The sequence below is a fragment of the Calonectris borealis genome, chromosome 8 (genome assembly GCF_964195595.1).
Source record: "Calonectris borealis chromosome 8, bCalBor7.hap1.2, whole genome shotgun sequence".
Classification (NCBI taxonomy): Eukaryota; Metazoa; Chordata; class Aves; order Procellariiformes; family Procellariidae; genus Calonectris; species Calonectris borealis.
Genome location: NC_134319.1, coordinates 33,252,109 through 33,270,112, shown reverse-complemented (window position 1 = coordinate 33,270,112; position 18,004 = coordinate 33,252,109). Strand labels below are relative to the sequence as shown.

At 52.6% G+C, this 18,004-nt stretch overlaps 2 protein-coding genes across 15 annotated transcripts in view; one reads left to right on the top strand and one right to left on the bottom strand.

Annotated features, from left to right (window-relative positions):
• The window catches only part of TNN (tenascin N), a 40,119-nt gene extending 31,040 nt beyond the window's left edge, over positions 1–9,079 (top strand). For 4 of the 14 annotated variants that reach the window (XM_075156892.1, XM_075156893.1, XM_075156890.1 and 1 more), the window contains 7 exons: positions 69–199; positions 717–849; positions 1,718–1,869; positions 2,954–3,089; positions 3,770–3,937; positions 4,609–4,772; positions 5,356–9,075. In XM_075156892.1, coding sequence (XP_075012993.1) covers positions 69–199; positions 717–849; positions 1,718–1,869; positions 2,954–3,089; positions 3,770–3,937; positions 4,609–4,772; positions 5,356–5,502 — 1,031 coding nt within the window. In that variant the 3' untranslated portion in view covers positions 5,503–9,075. The other 10 variants (XM_075156894.1, XM_075156889.1, XR_012674571.1 and 7 more) reach the window with 9 other exon arrangements.
• Positions 9,080–12,073: 2,994 nt separating this feature from the next.
• On the bottom strand, positions 12,074–12,406 carry KIAA0040 (KIAA0040 ortholog). The gene has a single exon (XM_075156902.1). It carries the CDS (start codon positions 12,404–12,406, stop codon positions 12,074–12,076), a length of 333 nt encoding a protein of 110 aa, XP_075013003.1.
• Between the last annotated feature and the right edge of the window lie 5,598 nt (positions 12,407–18,004).

The following is an 18,004-nucleotide window of genomic DNA, read 5'->3' as shown; positions in this document are numbered from 1 at the left end:
GCCCTGCGCTGCGGTTACTGTCTTTCATTTATGCAATGGGACTTGAATTTTCTTTTCTTTTTCAATAGAGATTGATCCTCCCAAGAACCTCCGTGTATCAGATGTGACTCATTCTACCGGTGTGGTTACCTGGACTCCTTCTGCAGCACAGATTGATGGCTACACTCTGACTTACCAGGGTCGAGATGGCATGAGCAAGGTACAGTGAATTTCTCAGCACTGCAGACCCCACTGAAATCACCCCTATGATTATGGGCTCTGCCAGTTGGGTCTTGCGGGTATATGGTCCACAGAAAAACAATTTTGAGGGGGAATCTATACTATCCATGGCCCAGGGAGGGAGAGCTGAAGGAAGGAGACGTGCTACTGTCATGAGTAGAAGCTGTGGAGGGACTTTATGACAGTGAAATGCCTCTTCCCAACAGATCTCTAGATGCAGAGAACATGTTTGCTGCTACACTTCTCTTTTCTAACTTGATGTTACCTGGAAGGGCAGCAACCAGGGGTGGAGCGTCCTCAGTGTCCTAACAGTGTTTCTTGAGACCTTGCCCCAAATCTTCCTTCTGAGGAGATGGACTCCATGTCTCATGTGAACGTGCCTGTCTGAACTCTACAAGAAAAGCCCATAGATGCATATGGAGTATGAGGCACTGTGGTCCAGGAAAGCTAAATGCTATTCAGAGTTGGGTTAACCTTTGATCTGTTTTATTTGGCAGGAAGTACAGCTGAGTCCTAGCGAACAACGGTTTGTGCTGGAAGGACTGGAACAAGGAGCGAGGTATACCATCTTTGTGATGGCCTATAAGGGAGACCGCCAGAGCAGAAAGACAGATAGTGCCTTCTCAACAGGTAGGATTTGGCCTTGGGTGTTGCACCTTTCCCTGTGCTCTGCAGCTGTTGTGCTTTATCGTAGAGATCAGAGACAGAGTTCATGTTCTACAGATGCACCGGGAAACACTGTGATCGTAAGCAAACCATCTAGCAAGTCAATGATGCGTCTCCTGGCTGGGAGTCCATTCTAAGCCACACCATCTGGAGGCTTGAAACACAATGGGATGGTGTGAGTGGAGGTTGCCCACACTGGTCAGTGCTGCTGGCAAACCTGCTAGCCAAGTACAGGACAAAGCCTCCTGGTGAGCTGCCAGTGGGCAGGAGGGATGATGATACGGTAGAGATCTTTCTGCACCATCCTAGTAATGGTAGGGCACAGCTGTTTAAGTACTGTGGTGGCATTGGGTAGCTGCCCAGGTTGTTTTCAGAGGTCAGGAAATGTACACCAGAATGGCAGCAAATCAAACAAAAGCTCATGTCAGTTTGCTGTGGGAGCCTCTCGTACTGTGCCAGTGCCCACAGGGATTGCCAATTGTGGACAAATTGTGAAATGCAGAGAAATTAAAGTGCATTAAAGTGCCTTTTTACTGGCACTCCCACCTTCACAAACAAGGGCTGCTCTTCCTGCTCTCACTGCAACCCAGGACTGCATCTCTTGCAGCCTGTGGGGACCCCATCCATGTGCCAGCTCCCAGGCAGTGGGGAAGGCAGCCAGCAGCAACTTGCTGATGCAGCTCACTGCGTGAGTGCCCGGTGGGGGCTGCTGGTTTCTTTACTTCTCTTCCAGTACCATAGTCCTTAGGAGATTGCTAAGGGTGTGAAATGCCTCCTCCAGCTCTATGGCCTGCTTTGCTGATGTGAAGTTTTGCTGTCTCTGTTCTCACAGTTAGCTTTCTCTACCCGTATCCCGCGGACTGCAGCCAGACGCAGCAGAACGGAAACGCCTCCAGCGGCCTGTACACCATTTACCTGAACGAGGATGGCAGCCGGCCGATGCAGGTCTACTGTGACATGACCACTGATGGAGGCGGGTGGATAGTGAGTGATTCTCTGCTCCCCTTTGTGGTTTTGTTTTTAATGAATGTAATCAAGTGGACCTGGTAGTGGCGTTAGCTGAGGCTCCCTTTGCTCTACTGCACTACTGTGTTTCAGCTCCTGCCTTGATGGAGTGGCGTGTTTTAGGGAGGGTGGTGGATGGTTATGTACCCCTTCAGACTGTCAGCAGGAATGCTGTGGGAGGCTGAATGGCTCAAAGGCTTTTTCATTGTTTGGTCATGAATGCCACACAGGCTTATATTATTTCTGATTGAGGGCAATTACTGAGTTGTGACAGCTTAATGTGTTACCTCTTGCCAGTTGGGTCACGGGAGTTGTCTATGAGGGTGCATTCAGCCATGTCATAAGATGAGGTAGTACAGCTTAGCTTAACTGCCTTTCATAATGAGTTAACTAAGCTATATTATCTCACCTTGACCACAGTATAAGGTTACATGTATGGACAGTTAACGCAGTTCAGCTGATGCCTGTTAGCATTTTAAATGCTAGTACTGTGAGCATGCACCTGGACCCTGACCACACAGTAGTTGTTGAGTGGCTCAAGGGAATCTGGAGGCAGAAGCACAGATGCTTTGAGGTGAGGAATGTGTATGAACATGAAAGAGTGATTTGGAGGTTCTCTGGTAGCTGATTCCCTAAACGACCAAATAAAAATATCTTTATTCCCTTCTTCACCTTTCATTTTCAGTGATAAGTGATTTTATTCACTGAAATAATTTGCTGCGTGTTACTGCCCAAGTCCCTCTGATTTTGGTGAAGTTTAGAAACCCAGATGTCTCTCTGGATCTTGTCCCTAAGCCTGTTTTGTCTAAGTGTTTAGATCACGCTCAGGTTTGTGCTGTCCGTAGCATTTGTGGAAAGTAAACTGCAAAATTTGCACAACTAAGTATTCACCCCAGCTGCTTCTGTACAGTCAGAAAATGGAAACAGATTCCTGTGTGTACCCTGCTCAGGTGCAGCGCACCATCAGCTAGAGTTGTCTGTTCCTGAATGCTTCACCTTTTTGTCTGCGTTTGAATCAGGATGAGCATTTCTCACCCCCCATCCTCCTTGTCTCTCTCCTCAGCCTGTCATGAACTCTCACACAGCAATCTTTGCTTTGCAGGTGTTTCAGAGGCGGAGCACTGGCGAGCTGGACTTCTACAAACGCTGGAAAAATTATGTGGAAGGCTTTGGAGATCCCGCTGGGGAATTCTGGCTTGGTACAGTACAAGGGTGTGACCAGTGAAGAGCTGAAGATTAGCTGTGTAGAAGCACCTAAATGCTGAAATATCCAACCTCCCCCAGCCTGCAGTCTGGAACTGTCAGCTTTTCTGTTTTCCCTAGAAGTGCCAGTGAAGCATTGAGGGATCTCTAAAGGCCCATTAAGTCTTTCCACTGGCATGTTTGGGCTTTGGAGTAGTCTCAGAATAAGCCAAACTCTGGGAAGGTTTATTTCAGGCCTGCGTGTTCCTCTGAGAGGAAAAATAAAGAAATTGCATTCGTGAAAATGCAAAGTCCAGGATACTACACAAAACTTGGTGTATTAGGTCATTTTTTGTCTGTTTTGTTCTGTTAGGGAACTCTGCGTGGATCAGAGAATCCAGCACTAAATAGGTCAAGGTCTTTGGAGCAAGAGTCTTTAAATGTTCTGGGAAAAATAATGTTGCACTACAGCCTGTCTTGTGCTGGTTTAGGCTGTTTGTTTTTTCTGATACTGCTGCCTCTTGCCAGAAAATGAGATAAGACAGAATAAACTTGGCAAAATGTCACGACAGCATCAAGCAGGGAAGGAGGGAGGCAGGAAATAGCTGATTTAACCAAAATGGCCACAGGGTGAGAGTCTAGCACTGCAAAGGTGAACAGGCTTTTCCCTTTTAAGAGTAATTCTTTTTTCTTCTAGGTCTTGACAAGCTGCACAATCTCACAAGCATCAGCCCCATCCGCTATGAGCTCCGGGTGGATTTGCGAACAGCCAGTGAATCTGTCTATGCTGTCTACGACTTCTTCCAGGTTGCCTCGAGCAAGGACAGATACAGGCTGTCGGTGGGGAATTACAGAGGCAATGCTGGTGAGGAGTGCCTCGTAATTGTGCTGCCTCTGCTTCGCACACGGCAGCAAATGCTGGGACCTGTGTATTTGTTTTGCCACTAGCATGGGAGCTCATTAGGTCAGGTTAGATCAGGCGTGGTTCTCTTTGAGGAGAGAAGTCTGTACTTCCTAGGAAGACTGAGGAGAGTGTGCCCACAGGCTCATCTCCTGCTGAAGATGGGAGAAAGAGTTGCTTTTTCACGGGGAAGAGAGGGCTCTGTAACCCAGTGAAACACCAGCTGAAAAGGCAGACTGGGAAGCATTTCCATGAGGTAACCTGTGCTGATGGGGGAGCAACGTCTGGGGCTCCCCAGCTGAGAAGTGCAAAGAAAGTGGCTTTTGTTCATGATAGGAGTTTGCTCAACAGCAGTAGCCATCTCAGTGCTGGCTTCTGCCACGGGTAAATCCTTACCATTGCCATTGCGTCCATAGTTTTCCACTTGCCATAAGGTTTAGATCTTCAGCTGGGGGGATCCAGCCCTTGGACATGCCCTCTAACAGCAGCCCTTTAGAAATTATTGTCCCGACCCATCCTGTGCTGTTGCTTTTCCCCTGCAGGCCTGCTCTGTTCTGCCTGAAGGGTGTATAAGCCCTCAGGCTGAGCAACTGTAGTCTCTTACTCCTGTTCATGTCTTTCATTCCTTCCCTTAGGGGATGCAATGACCTACCACAATGGCTGGAGGTTCACAACGTGGGACAGGGACAATGATGTGGCTCTCAGCAACTGTGCTCTGACGCATCGTGGTGCGTGGTGGTACAAGAACTGCCACTTGGCCAACCTCAATGGGAAATACGGGGAGAGCAGGCACAGCGAGGTGAGTGGCAGAGCTCTGTGTGGTGGTCAGCTCTTCTCTCGAGCCTTGAGAAGACACATGGGGGGATGTCTCTCCTTGGAGCAGGAGAGATTGCTAACTCATTTCATTTGAAAGGAAAATGATCCATAAGGAAGCTTATAGCTCTTACTCTGTCCTCCCTGGATCCAGAGGACTTGAGCTCATGGCCCCCTGATTCTTGTGGGCAGAGATACTTGAGGTGGAGCTGTATTGATTTCTGAGGGGAACACATGAAAGAACACTCACCAGGAGCCACACTAGGGTGCTGGCTCACTGTCTCATGTAGCCTATACCTTGGCTTTCAGTGCATGCCTTGGTGTGCATCTCATTGTACAGGCTTATTTTGGGCTTGAAGGTGGCTCAGTCCTGTTGTGTTCCAAACTGGATAGAGATTTGATTTACATTAGGAGTGTCTGGAAGACTGATTATAATTATTGCCAAAATCTGGTGAACGATAGCATCTCTGTCTATTGGAGGGTTAAATGGTATTAGAGGGGGGCAGTGGTAGATTCCTAACACCTGGTCTGGGTGCTTTAATAAAAGAAATTCCTTGGTCTTTTCCCAGGGGGTGAACTGGGAGCCATGGAAAGGCCATGAATTCTCCATCCCTTTTACCGAGATGAAGATCCGTCCTCAGTCTTCCAGTAATGAGCCAATCCTGGGGAGGAAGAAGAGGTCTCTATCAGGGAAGAGGAAGAAGATCAGGGCTTAAATCGACTCTGTGCAGGACAGTACCCAAAGATAATGATTCAGTATTTCTTAACAAAGTTAGATTCAGACAGCTTTCTCCAATGCATTGGAGACAATCACTGACCGATGTGCACCCAGAGACCTCTGGATCTGCAGCCCAGCCTGCTTCCAGCCTTGGAGCTCCTGATGGGTGATCTGTCAGAGGCTGGGAGGGGGCTTGTGGGGAGCATCCAACTTGTAGCTCCCCCGGTTGGCTAAACGTGATCAGAGTTGTGTTTTGGGAAATGTTGTCAGGCTGTTGGCAAGGTTCGTTAACCCAGGTGAGGTCTGTAGTCTGAGTTCCTCAGCCTCCAGTATCACATCTCTCCAGGTGATTTGCTCTATATTTTGCTTGTCTCTTCTTGTTTCCCTGCCCAAAGAAAAGCCTGAGGAGACATAACAGTGAGTTAATGTTCACACTCCTGGGTGAGGCCCAGAACAGGGTGAGTGTAAGGGCTATACTCCTCCAAGCTCTGCTCACCAACCCAAGCCTTCTCTGCATACTAAGAGGCCACTTACAGACCATGAACAAAACTCCCTGTGCAACTGTCCCATCTGCCACCTTCTGCTTTTTCATTAGCAGTGTGGTAGCTAGTGATGCTGAAATGATAATGCTTGTCATCTGCCTCTAAAATGAACATCTCTTGAGTTAAACTGATCCTGCATGCTCTCCATTAGGCTTTTCTTTCAGGCTGTCTGCAGATTCAGGTGGGCCCCAGTGTATGGTTTCACATTTGGCTGCTTTTTTTTTTCCTCGCAGCCATAAATGTGAGTTTTATTTTCTTTCCCTGAGCAGATATCAAAATTCTGGACCACCAGCTACAGCCAGGGAAGAAGTATGAGCTCACCAAATGATGCTTGCTCAAAGGCTTTCTTGTCTGAGCAGATTGGAACATGATTGTCCTATGTCTTAATGGCCTTTTCTGTCCCAGTGTTAAGCTGAGTAATACATTTTAAAGAATCCGTCCCAGACTTTGGGGAAGCAATAAAATTGCAAATAAAGGAGGTCTTAGAAATATTTCTATCTTCTTTGCTTTGGGTGGCAGAATTTTTTTTTCCCCCAATTTAAACTAAGCCTTCTTTACAGAGATGGAGCAATACCCAGGCCCTTAGCATTGCCAGAGCAATGTGGAAAGACTGGGGCTGTGAAAATTAGGTCTTTGGAGTCTGCTCCAAAACAGGGATGGGGACTATGTGATCTCTTCGTGACTGAATACTGCAAAGCAATTAACTGATCCGTGGCTGCTAGGACCTGGCTGAGGAGAGCTAGCTAGAGAGCCGTCTCTCAAAGGTGAGTGCTAAATTCTTCATAGTACTTTCAGGGCTGTGCCTCTTGTGTGGGTGGGCAGGCAGAGACTCACCTGAGCTGCGTTAGGATATCTGAGCCCCAGTATGGGGGAAGAAGGGGATGAATGGAGGGGAGAGGTGAAAGGCAAATTGCACTTGAAGTGTTTTGCAGGCTCTGTGCTAAGAGCATGAGAGCAGGACACAGGAAAACAATGAGGGTCCTTTACTGTGGTGAAGTGATTTCTCACCATTGCCCGCGTGTCTGTAGGTGAGGACAGGTTTCACTATGTTGTTCAGTTAACGGGCACAGCGTAGACATGAGGAAGGTGACTGAGGGGGACCGGAGGACTAGCCTCACACACAGCCACTCTAAAAGTAAGCGTATGCTCTAAAAAGCAGCAGGTGTGATTGTGCCCAGCAGCTCTTTCCTGTGCAAACCTCGGAATCGAATCTTACCTGAGAGTAGGGAATATTCTTTTAAGTGGTATGAGCTTTGTATGTTAGAGATAAAGGCAAACGAGACACCTTATTTGCAGTTTCTGAGGGGTGTTCACTTGTCTCTCCTAATTATGGGTCCCTCTTTCACCAGGAAGGGCAGTCAAAGTGGCGGTGGCTGGAAAACCACTGTGGGAAGTTAGTATTTCCAAACAGCCACAGGATGGCATCATCTCTTCATGCTAGTGCAGAGAAACTTCCCTGTATCCAGCTGGCCTCTGTGGAAAGACCTTTTTGGGGTTAACTGGAGTCTGTGCTACAGCTTTAGAAGCTGGGACTGCTCAGATAATGTGGTTTGTTTGCCTCCAGGAACTGGCTTTTCTGGTTTCAAGTCTCAGGCTGGTTGTGGGAGTCCCATAAAAATTTCACATCCTCTTACTACCCTTGTTTTGCTGCAGTACCCAGCCCTGTAACGGTGATGCCGTAGGGCCAAAACAGATTCTCGAAACCTCTGCCTTGCCCTGAGATCACTTAAATTTTATAGCCAGTGAGGTTTGCAACATGCCGAGGGGCAGAATTTGAATCCCAGAAGGATCCTCTCTGCCTTCCTCTCTGGCGTCACTGTGTTGATGGGGACTGTCCCATTGCTGGGCCCCAGGAGACAGGACCTATCTGTTGTGATACATCTGGGGTGCAGCACGGCCAGTGCTGCTGTGGGGGACCCCAGCGAAATGCCGCTGCAGGGGGAGAGGTGGTGGATCCTTCACCCACCTCCCCACGGTCCCAGCGCTTACCCAGGAGGAGGAGGGAGAAGGCATGCCTCTTCCCAAAGATGTGGCACTCTGAATGGTGTAGTTTGGAGAGAAGACAGGAGAGTCTTACTGCACTGGGCACTTGCTTGGAAAGCAGCAACGTTACTGCTGGTCACTGCTCTAGACTTTGTTGGATAAATAGAGGAATAGTCAGTGAAGATGCCATTCTCCCCTCCTAGTGGGGTTTCAGGGGCCTGCAGGGGCAAGTTTTGCATCCCCTCAATCCCTGCAGTGCTCCAGGATGCTCAACTTGACCTCAACCCCTGCCTGTTTCTAACCTAAGACCCAGGAGCCTCCCCCTCCCTCTGCAGCCCACGCTACCCAAGAACGCCTGGCCCTGAATACGATGTGCAGGGCTGCCGTCTGGAGAGAGGCAAGGTGTGCACTGCTCATTCCTTCCCCCAAAAAGTGTGCCTCTGCCATTTCTAGCTGCTCGTTGCTGCGGTCCTGCACGCCTCTTACCACCAGTCTCCTCCAGAGCCTGGGCAAGGGTGCAATGTCCAGGTGAGAGGCAGATTTATTTTTGTCCTCATGGAGGGAGAGCTCAGTGGTACACGATTTGGAAAGGCTCTGCCCAGCAGAGGTGTGCGCCTGGTCCCGTGACGCGCCCAACGCAGATGGCTGCGAGAAGCTGCAGACACCGTGAAATACTTGTCTGATCAAAACCAACTGGGGTTAACTAGTCTGCGCTGCTGAACTCTGCAAGGAAAAACCCCTCTGCAGCCCACCTCCCGCAGTGCAGAAACGCTGCTGCTTTTCTTCCCCGCTACCTTTTGCCCTTGGGGAGAGGCGATCGACTGTGTTCATTAACAAGGCGAGGCCATTAAACTTGATTAAGCTAAGCTGTTTCTTTAAGAAAACGTCTCTCTGAGCTGCACAGCTGGCTGCAGGCAGAGATTGCAGAGCCTCTGCCTGCTGAGCTCCCCCTGCCTCTTATCTAGGGCCAGGACGCAGATACAAGGAAGATTTCCCCAGGAAAATAAACACATGACTGAGAGCTAGAGACAGGGCATTTGTTTGCAGTTTGAGTCTCATTTATTTTTGTTTTAAAAAAGAAACACTGCAAAAAAAACTTGTTTGTTTTTTTTTCCCCCCTGTTGCATGGACTGTTTACAAAAATAAAAGGTTGATACTGAAATGCAGTTGTGGGGAGGCAGTGCAGAGGTGTCTGGAGAGCGGGGACCTATGCAGCGGAGTTTCTGTACCATGCATCTCCGGCCGCCTTATTACTGTGGGTGCTGCGGGGTTGCTGCTGCCTGGTTGATGGGTGACAGGTCCCGGTGCACCTCAGGCTGTCGCTGCTCTTTTGCTTTTGTCTCAAGAAGCAGCTGATTCAGTGGATGGTTTGGCTAAAACAGCAGCCCCCATGCTTTATGGGGTGCAGAGGCTCGGATCGTCCACTGGCCGGATGGATCGGGGCAGGGTTGTATGCTGGTCCCTCCATGCCCAGCCCAGGGGTGGTCTGAATGATAATTTTTGGGAGCTCTTGAAATTCAGACCTGGCTCTGAACTCCCAAAAGTCTGCATCAGAGATGTTGTGTGTGACACAACACAGACATTTTCTTGACAGCTCTCTGGTTCTTGTAGGAATCACTTGCCCTCGCCTGAAACGTTACTCGCTAACCCTTCTGGAGAAGGACCTTCTCGCAGGGAGCCACACAAAGCCTGGCAGCTCCCCACCAGGTAGGCTGTACTCTGCCAGAGCCGGCTGCCTCCATGCCCCTGCTTGTTCGGGTAAGCCTCTGGCCTCCCATCGTGTTTCCCTTTGCTCTGATTTTTTTCGATTCCTCCAGGCAGCACCGCCCTTCCTCCGGGGCTGTTGGTGCCTCTGGATTGCAGCAGGAGCACCTGCGTGGGCAGCTCTCCTGCCCGCGGGAGGAGGCTGCTTTGCCCACCTGGTGAGCTTGGAGGCAGGAGGGCTGGGAAAAGTACCTGGATGGGGGAAGGGAGGGCAGGAAGAAGGAATAATACAAGCGCAGTGCTGGTTCTCCAGGGTCCTGGCTGGACTAGGGGTTTGGGACAGAGACCAGAGCTATTCCTGCATGTTTCTCTCCAGGATTAGGTGTGGCAAATCCTAATTTTTTATAGCATTATGTGTTGCTTCCTGTTTTGGAGGGGAAGGGAGTCACTTATTTCAGTGCTAACAAAGCAAGCTGAAAAATAAGGCACATATGGGGTCAATTTAAAGGGCTGTGTGAGGAGGAGCCTGGCTTCCCGGCTGTTACCAGCACAGCCACACGCAGCCAAACCCCGTGACGTGATGTTAACATCACCGCCCTGTCCGAGTCGGACAAAACAGGCTCCGCTGGGACTGGGTGGCACAAGCGGCCGCTTGTAACCAGTGGCTTTGCCCCCCCGCCGATGCGTGCCCCGGGAGCTGGGGGAAGGTGGCATCGCCCTCGCCCGGGCTGGAAGCGGTTGTGTCCGGCAGCTCCGTCCAGGCTTGCCCACGTGGGTTTGGCTGCTTGTCCCCCAGATGTCTGGCTGGCAGCTCCGGTCTGCTCCAGCAGCTTAAGAAGTGGAAGAAAGCGAGAGGAAAACATCCAGTGTACAGATGCAGGGCAAAAACCAGATGTGACAGGGCTTCTCATCACGCGTGTGCATCCCTCGCTGGGGGAAGCAGCCTGGCGGGGCAGAGCGCGGGGGGCAGAGGAGACCTCCAGCTCCTCAGGAGGTAGGCTGGGCATGCAGGCGTCGGGGGAGCAGGGGGTTAAAACCAGAGCAGGGGTGAGAGCTGTGCGCGGTCTCGTTAGCTGCTGTGCCCGGCCGAGCCGTCGCACGTCCAAGGGAGATGAGGACGGAGAGGGATGCAGGGTCCAGCTGTACGATGCGTCCCTGGGTAAGGGCATGAACTTACTCCCCTCTAGCTCTTACAGCACATCCCAAATCCCAGAGCCGGCCTGCTTGACAGCCGTACAGAAGCCCTCTGCGTGGCCCACAGAGCTGCCTGCGTGGCATCAGCTGGCGGCAGCGTGTGCTCGTGGGTCTGCGTGTGCACAAGGGCTGCAGGGAGAGGGGACGGCCGAGTGTGCCGGGAAAGCGTGTCTGCTGCTTCAATACCGCTTTGGTGTGCCTAGCCCCGTGACAGAGGGGCCTTTGGTCCTGCTCGTCTTTAGTAGTCATTTAATAAATAACTCTAATGCCCGTAGCTAAGCCTTTACACGGCCTCAGCTTGCGTTTCCACTCTCGAAGTAGCGTGGTGGGCTTTCTAAAGGCAAGTCTGTGTAAAACAGTCTTTCAAGGAAGATTTTTTGTAAGTGCTGGTGCAAAAGGGCCAGTCTTGCAGCCTCCTCTCTCCTCCTGCGTGGCAATGCATTTTTCTGCTTTGCTGCCTTAAGATGGTGTCTTGAGGTCCCTAAGGTTGGCCTTTGGTTTGGTGGCTGGGAAGATGAGCCGTGGGGTAACTCTGCGCTCAGCTTTCTTTGCGTCTCCAACATGAGCTGGGTTTGGACGGAGCCTGGACAGTCAAGTTGTGCCATCTCTGCGGCAGGACAAGCAAACGAGGCGTGCCTGCGCTTGCTTTGCACGCAGCCGTCTATGTTTGTGCAGGGGGAGCGTGAAGGCGGCTCAGTCTTTGAGCGCAGGTGGTCCCGCGCACCCTTGTCCGTGCGACGGCGCGAGTGCTTGCAGACGAGTGCAGAGGAAGAGCCTCGCACTCCGTCGCTGCGTGCCAGCCCGGTGCATGTGCGCTGTGCTCGTGGCGGGAGGTACGTACGGCCCGGTGGCAGGTCACCCTCGCGTGCTCAGCAGGACACGTGTCCGCGTGCACGCCTGTTCTTTGCACGGGTTTCTGCCTTTGGGCACGTTGTCGTGGCGGGGGAGAAGGGGCTTGCATAAACCTGTGCCCAACTGCCTTGCTCTCTGCTGGCCCTTCAACACGCTGGTTAGCCGCTGGGCTTAGCTGCTTTTGAAAGTCACCATAAAGTGGCAGCAGCTTTGGCATCTCCTCACCTCCTGTAGTGCACAGCTGTAAGGACTGGTGGCATCTTAGAGGGGAGGGCCTGAATTCCCTCCTGTCTGCTAGATGGGCAAGGAGGGTCTCTTGTCCAGCAAGAGCAGCTTGGGCTGAGCAGAGATCCACAGGTCCTCTTCATCCTTCTTCTTCTTCTTCTTTTTCTTCTTGTTCCTCTCAGCATGCAGCTGCCCGTTGCTGCTGGGGCCACCTTTCTTTCTGCTTTCTCCCCTCCGGCTGCAGAAGCAGCAGTGGCAGCAGATGAAAATGAACGCAACGAGGACAACCAAGGGCAGACCCATCAGCACGGCCAGGCAGACGGTGTTGAAGACACCTTCCTCATGCTTGGTACGGATGAGCTCCAAGATGGAATTAAAGAAAGAGCTGATCTTCTGCTCCATGTTGGCTCCTGGGCAGGCTGCCTGCGCTACTCCCTCCGCTTGAAGGCCCCTTGGGATACGTTCAGCTCCTGTAAGCAGCTAGTGGGCTCCACAAGCGTCCTTGGATGGTGCCTGCAGAGACGGGAAACCACAGGGATCAGGTGCCTGCTCCCTCACCAATTTTCTCCACGGAGCTGCCAGCACAGCCAAAGCCCCAGCAGGGTGAGAGGTCTGCTGCCTTGGAGGGGTCTGGGGTCACGGGGGCCGGGCCATGCTGCCGGCCACGTCCCTTTGGGTGTCCCCATCTGAGAAACACAGCCTCCCAACCTCTCCTGGGGTTCATTCTTGGTGGTAGGGATGGGCGAGGAGGGCTTTGGGCATCCCTATTTGCCTTGGCACCTGGCCGAGCACAAATCCTGCCCCCCTGGTGACGTACATCTCAACCCTCGCGTGGCAGCCACGGCATGGAGCTCTTACTAGCCCTTTGTAGGGCTTAATTCTTAGCTGAGGAAATACTGTCTGCAGGAGGAGCTTTCCTGTCTAGGAAGGGACTTGCCTGGTCCAAGCAAGGGACCACTGCAGAGAGCGGTACTGCTGCCATCGGAGCCGGGAGTCAACATGTCACAGGTCTCTCCCTACCCCCGATCCACCCCGGGTCGGGGTGTCTGGTTTGGACAGACTGTTTCTCATGGTCCATGGTCTGGGACGGGCACTTGAGCTGCTTGCGGACAGCAGCTCCGGGCAGCGCAGAGGCAAGGTCTGCCCGTCCCGGGCACCGTGCTGGGGTCCGGTCCTGCCGCTCTGGCACCCGGGGCACAGCTGGGAGGTTTGGGGTGGGGGCTGCGGTTAAACCCCGTGGATCTTTGATGGGGACTGTGGTCAGGCGATGGTCAGGCACCCAGGGCCACCTCCGTGCACCCAGGGCTGGCCGCAAAGGCAGCGGTGGGGGAGGACGAGGCTTGGCTGGGGACGGAGGAGCCTCCGCTGTGCCTCACCTGGGAATTGCTCCAAGGGTTGGGTAGGGCTGAGGAGCATTTCTGCAGCCTGACGTAAGGTTTTCCCCTCCCTCGGGGAGGGAGAGGTGCTGCTGCGTGGCAGGGCTCCCGGGGAAGCCCTCCTGCAGGGGCAGGGAGCTGCTGCCTCTGCTCAGGGCTCTCCTCCTCTCCTGGGGCCAGGCAAAGCTCCCGGGGTTTTGAGTAGGGCAGGGGGCTTTCTGCCATGAGTTTGCACTTTTAGTTCAACACTGGGGTCACCAAATTATGGGTTGTGCAGATGAAGAGCCGGCAGGAGCAATATCAGGCTCCAATACCATGTTTCACCCTCGCTCGGCATTTTACATCAGTATCTTTGCCAGCCTGTGGGATTCAAGCCCCGCAGCCTCTAGAGGGAATTCCGCAATCCCCACGTGCACAGGAGGGGAAACTGAGGCGCAGTAAAAGGAAAGCCAACGCTTCCACGTAACAAAAGCTTAAGAGGTACAGCCTGAACTCCAAAAGTGTCCTGGAGGGGTTGCTCCACTTGTCCCCTGTGATCACCAACTCCTTGGCTCTCCCTCCGGCATCTCTCGCAGAGCCTGGGCACCTCTAGGGAGGAATGGGAAGGGGACCCAGGCTGGTTTCGGTTAAAGCCTCCTTGTCTATAGCACTGCCCTTCCTCGCTTTGAATAGCGTTTATTGCTGCTGTGGCACCTGCTAAGGGATGCTCTCTTGTACCGAGCAGGAGCTGGGCCCCTGTCCCGAGCAAAAGGCTGCTCCGGTGCCACTGTGCAACCTCCTGCCTCGCTTTGCAATGACACCCTACCTCCTAACGAACAGCGAAGCTGCCTGCCTTGCCCGAAAAAGAAACTGCGAGTCCCACCCAACCCTAACCATAGCCCTCGCGCTGCTGCCGATGCTCCGGGGAGGAAGCGGGGCTGCCCTGCCGAGGCGGGAGCTGGCGGGAAGCTCCCGAAAAGGCGGCTCCAAGGGAAAACCTGCCTTCAGAAACGCTGTCCTGGGACCTACAAAGCTGTTACGGGGTCTTGTTTCACCAGCCGGCCCCGGCTGCTGGCTTTTGTACCCGATTGCCAGGACCCCAAGAGCCGAATCCTTCGGTGTAGATGCTGAGGTCTCAATCTGGGGTTTCACAAGTGCTCAGATCCTATGTAAAGAGAAGGGTTTATCCTCCCTGCCCCCCGCAGAAACAGACTGACCGCTGCAAATTTATTGTTTCGATTTGAGCTGGCTGCAATGAGCTGGTGGTTTCTCTTTTGAACATACTCAGGGGAAATGTGATGAAAATGGACATACAAATTTCTGTGGGTGCCTTTCTGAAAAACTCCCATTTGAGATTTACCAAATGCAACCCAGTGCTCTGGGAGGTGGTTTGGGCTTTGGCTAAACAAAGAGGTTTGTAGCTAATGTTTTATTGTTGGATTTTTGTCTGCTGCATCTTCCAGTTTCTGCTTGCTAGAAGGGGAATTAAAATATATATATATGGTGGGGTTTTTTTTTTGGAGGTAGACAAGCAGGATGATGGGGATGCCAGGCGTGCACCCAGGAGGGAGGGATGGTGCTGCAAGAGGCAGAAGAGCCTTTTCCACCCCACCTCTGCTGCCGCGCAGCTTCCCGGCCTCGGGAAACCGGCTGCTCCCTGCATTGCCTCATTCCCCTACCCTGGCAGAGGACGGTGATATCGCTGCCGTCCCCACCTGAGAAATCACGGGCTGAAATCCCATCCATCCCCTTCCTACCCCCTGCCCGGAGCCGGCAGTAAGCGTTACAGATCTGCTTTTGCTCACAGGGGAGATAAGGAAGGGCTCTCTGGGTGCCGGTCTCTGCTATCTGCTGCCCGCCGGCATTACAAGCAAAGGGGGGAAGCGGTGAGAGCCGCATCTTAAAACTGCTTCCTGTCCCAACCTTCATCCTCGCCGAGGTCTTTTTCTTTTAGGACAGCTGTAGCAAAGGTTAAACTGCAACACAAATAAACAGAGCGGCTTTTCCTCGGCCTGAATCATCTGCGTGAAGCAGGTTTGCCATTTATCCATAAATATCCTGACAGCTCATTATCCAGGCAGGAACACTGGATGCCTATGATACACTTCACTCCAAAAAAGAAGGAAAAAAAAAAACCAAAACAACCCCAAAACAACAACCGCCTTAATTTCAGACAAAACAGGATGTACAATTTTATTCCTGCACTGAGCTGCTTTATATTTATTGCCTCTCAAGTTCTGGGGAGGGAAGGAGGGCTGGAACTTCCTCTTAAACTTGTAATTAATTGTTTGCAGAGAAAAAAAAATGAAAGCAAAAAAAAAAAAAAAAAAAGCAGAGCCCTTTGAAATGTTTCCTCTTTAAACCGGAGCTGAATGCGCTGCAGAGGCCCTCGCTGCTTGTTCCTGGGAAGTGCCCAGCCAGGGACATGGGGCAAGCCCGCAGCAGCAGGGATGCGGCCGAGCATCCCTTGCAAGGGGGAGGCAGAGGTACCTGCCGCCGCCCTGAGCAAGCAGCGCCGAAATCCCGGGGCCACCTTTCAGCACGGCTATGCAGCTGGTTTTCAAATGCCTTTTCTTTTTGGTGTGTGCATCGCCTTTCGTCTTGTAGATGAAGGGATGTCTGTGCGCTAAATAATGGGGTTCTTCAGTTTAATATTAAAAAAAAAAAGGGGGGAGGGGAAAGTAGAAAAACTGGTGCCTTTTGAGCCACAGCTCCAAGGGCAGAGGGGTTACCCAAGGCTGCCCATCGCCAGCTGAAAGCCTGGCGTGCGCAGCGAGGAGCTGCCTTTAGGGAAAATCCGTGCTGCTGCTCCGTTTGGTGCGACAGCAACGTCTCCCCTTAGAGAGGGGCCGAACGGGGAGAGCTGCGCCAGGGTCCGCCGTGGGTGTGAACCGGGTGCCCAATGCACGTGGAGCTGCAGCTGGGAGGTCGGCTGGTTTTTTTTGGGTCAAGGTATGGGACCAAAAAATGGGGCTGGGGAGGCAACGGGAGACGGGGCAGGGTCCCGGGGAGGGCTGCTAAACGCCCTGTGAAATGAGCTCTTTGGTTTTGGGTAGCCGGTGCTGGCAGCGAGTCAGGGGAAAGCTGACATGGTAACTCGCTCGGGAAATCCTGCGGCCGGGGATGGACGGCTCCGTCTGACGGCAGCTCTGCACGGCTGGGGTTTGCGCAGCTTGTGTAAATTTTAATCGAAGTCGGGCGTCCAACATGAGGTTCTTTAATCCATGTTGGCTCCCAAGGAGCCGGTTTTCAAGGGTGGAGAGCATCTGCCACTCCTCCGGAGTTACGAGGCGGCCGTGGGTGGAAAACAAGCTCCTTTTGAGGGCCAGCTTGGGAGGGCACCGCAAACCATCGGCCTGCACGGCTTGCCTGGCTGAGCTGGGGGAGTGAAGGCTGCCAGCCTGAGCATGGGGAAATCAAAGCAGAGGGGTTGCCTTGGCAATGCTGGCTTGCCCACATCCTGCGCGCTGCAGAGCAACCGCAGCGGCTGGGGATGGAGGTAGAGTTCGCAGAAAAGTTGCAGTTTGCTGAAAACGGGGGGCAAAGGGCTGAAAACTGCTACGCCGGGTCACCGTGGCAGAGGGGAGAGAGCTGGAGATGTTTTAGGACCTCATTTTGCAAGTTAAGTCCTTTAGGCTCAACTCTCAACAGGCTCTTACGACTCTGAAGTCCTCTCCAGCCTAACAAAGCTCGACCGGCTCCTCTCGGCTGACACGCAGCCCGGCTCAGGCGGCAGCGAGGCCGCTCTGAGGTGCTTCTCCCTACGCCCATGTTGAGAGCAGGGGCAGCTCTGGAGGACAACCGACCTACCGCCCCTGACCTCCGGGGTTTGGCCCCGAGTACTTCTGGGTTATTTGAAGTCCCTCGCGCTCGGTGTCCGGCTGCAGCTCAGGACTTGCAGAGGTGACACGAAAGCGTCTGACCTGCAGCCACCCCCCTTTCTTTAACTCACTTCTGGTGAGACCTCGCTTCACGCAATTGATGCCGAGTGGTGCAAAGCAGGAATCACAATATTAAACTCGACCATTTCCTTCTGTTATTGGCTTTATATCAGCTTTATACCCACGTCCCACTGGCAGCGATAGCTATGGGTCAGGCTAGGAGAGGCTAACTTCTCTCTCAGAGCCCGCGAGCTCTCTGATACAAGGAGCACAGAGGCAGCTACGCACGCACACGCCAGTGACATCTCTTTTCCCATGTGCACCTGCAGACTTAAAGGAAAACTGGATGAAACCTGGCACTGAGCGGGAGCAGTTTCCGTAGCTGGGATGGCACGTTACTGTTTTGGAAATGGTGAATAAGAGTTTTGCCGCCGGTCCCGGAGAACTCACAGCAGGCTCCAGAGACCTTCCTCAAACGTTAAAAAACAAACACCAAAAGCCACCACCCAGCAAACAAAACCAACTAAAGCTTCATCTTACTCCCACCGCCATCAAACCTTCCAGCCAGAAGCCGGGCGTAGATCCTTTCATCCCCTAAAGGAAGCGATTTGGAAAACTACTGATATGAATGTTGGATAACAGGGTTAAAGTGAAACTATTTTTGCAAGCTGCTGCCCGGAGCCTGCTCCGCGATGGCCATCTGCACACGCGCGGCTGCCGTCGGCCCTGGGATGGATGCAACTCCTGGCCAAAAGACCAGTTCT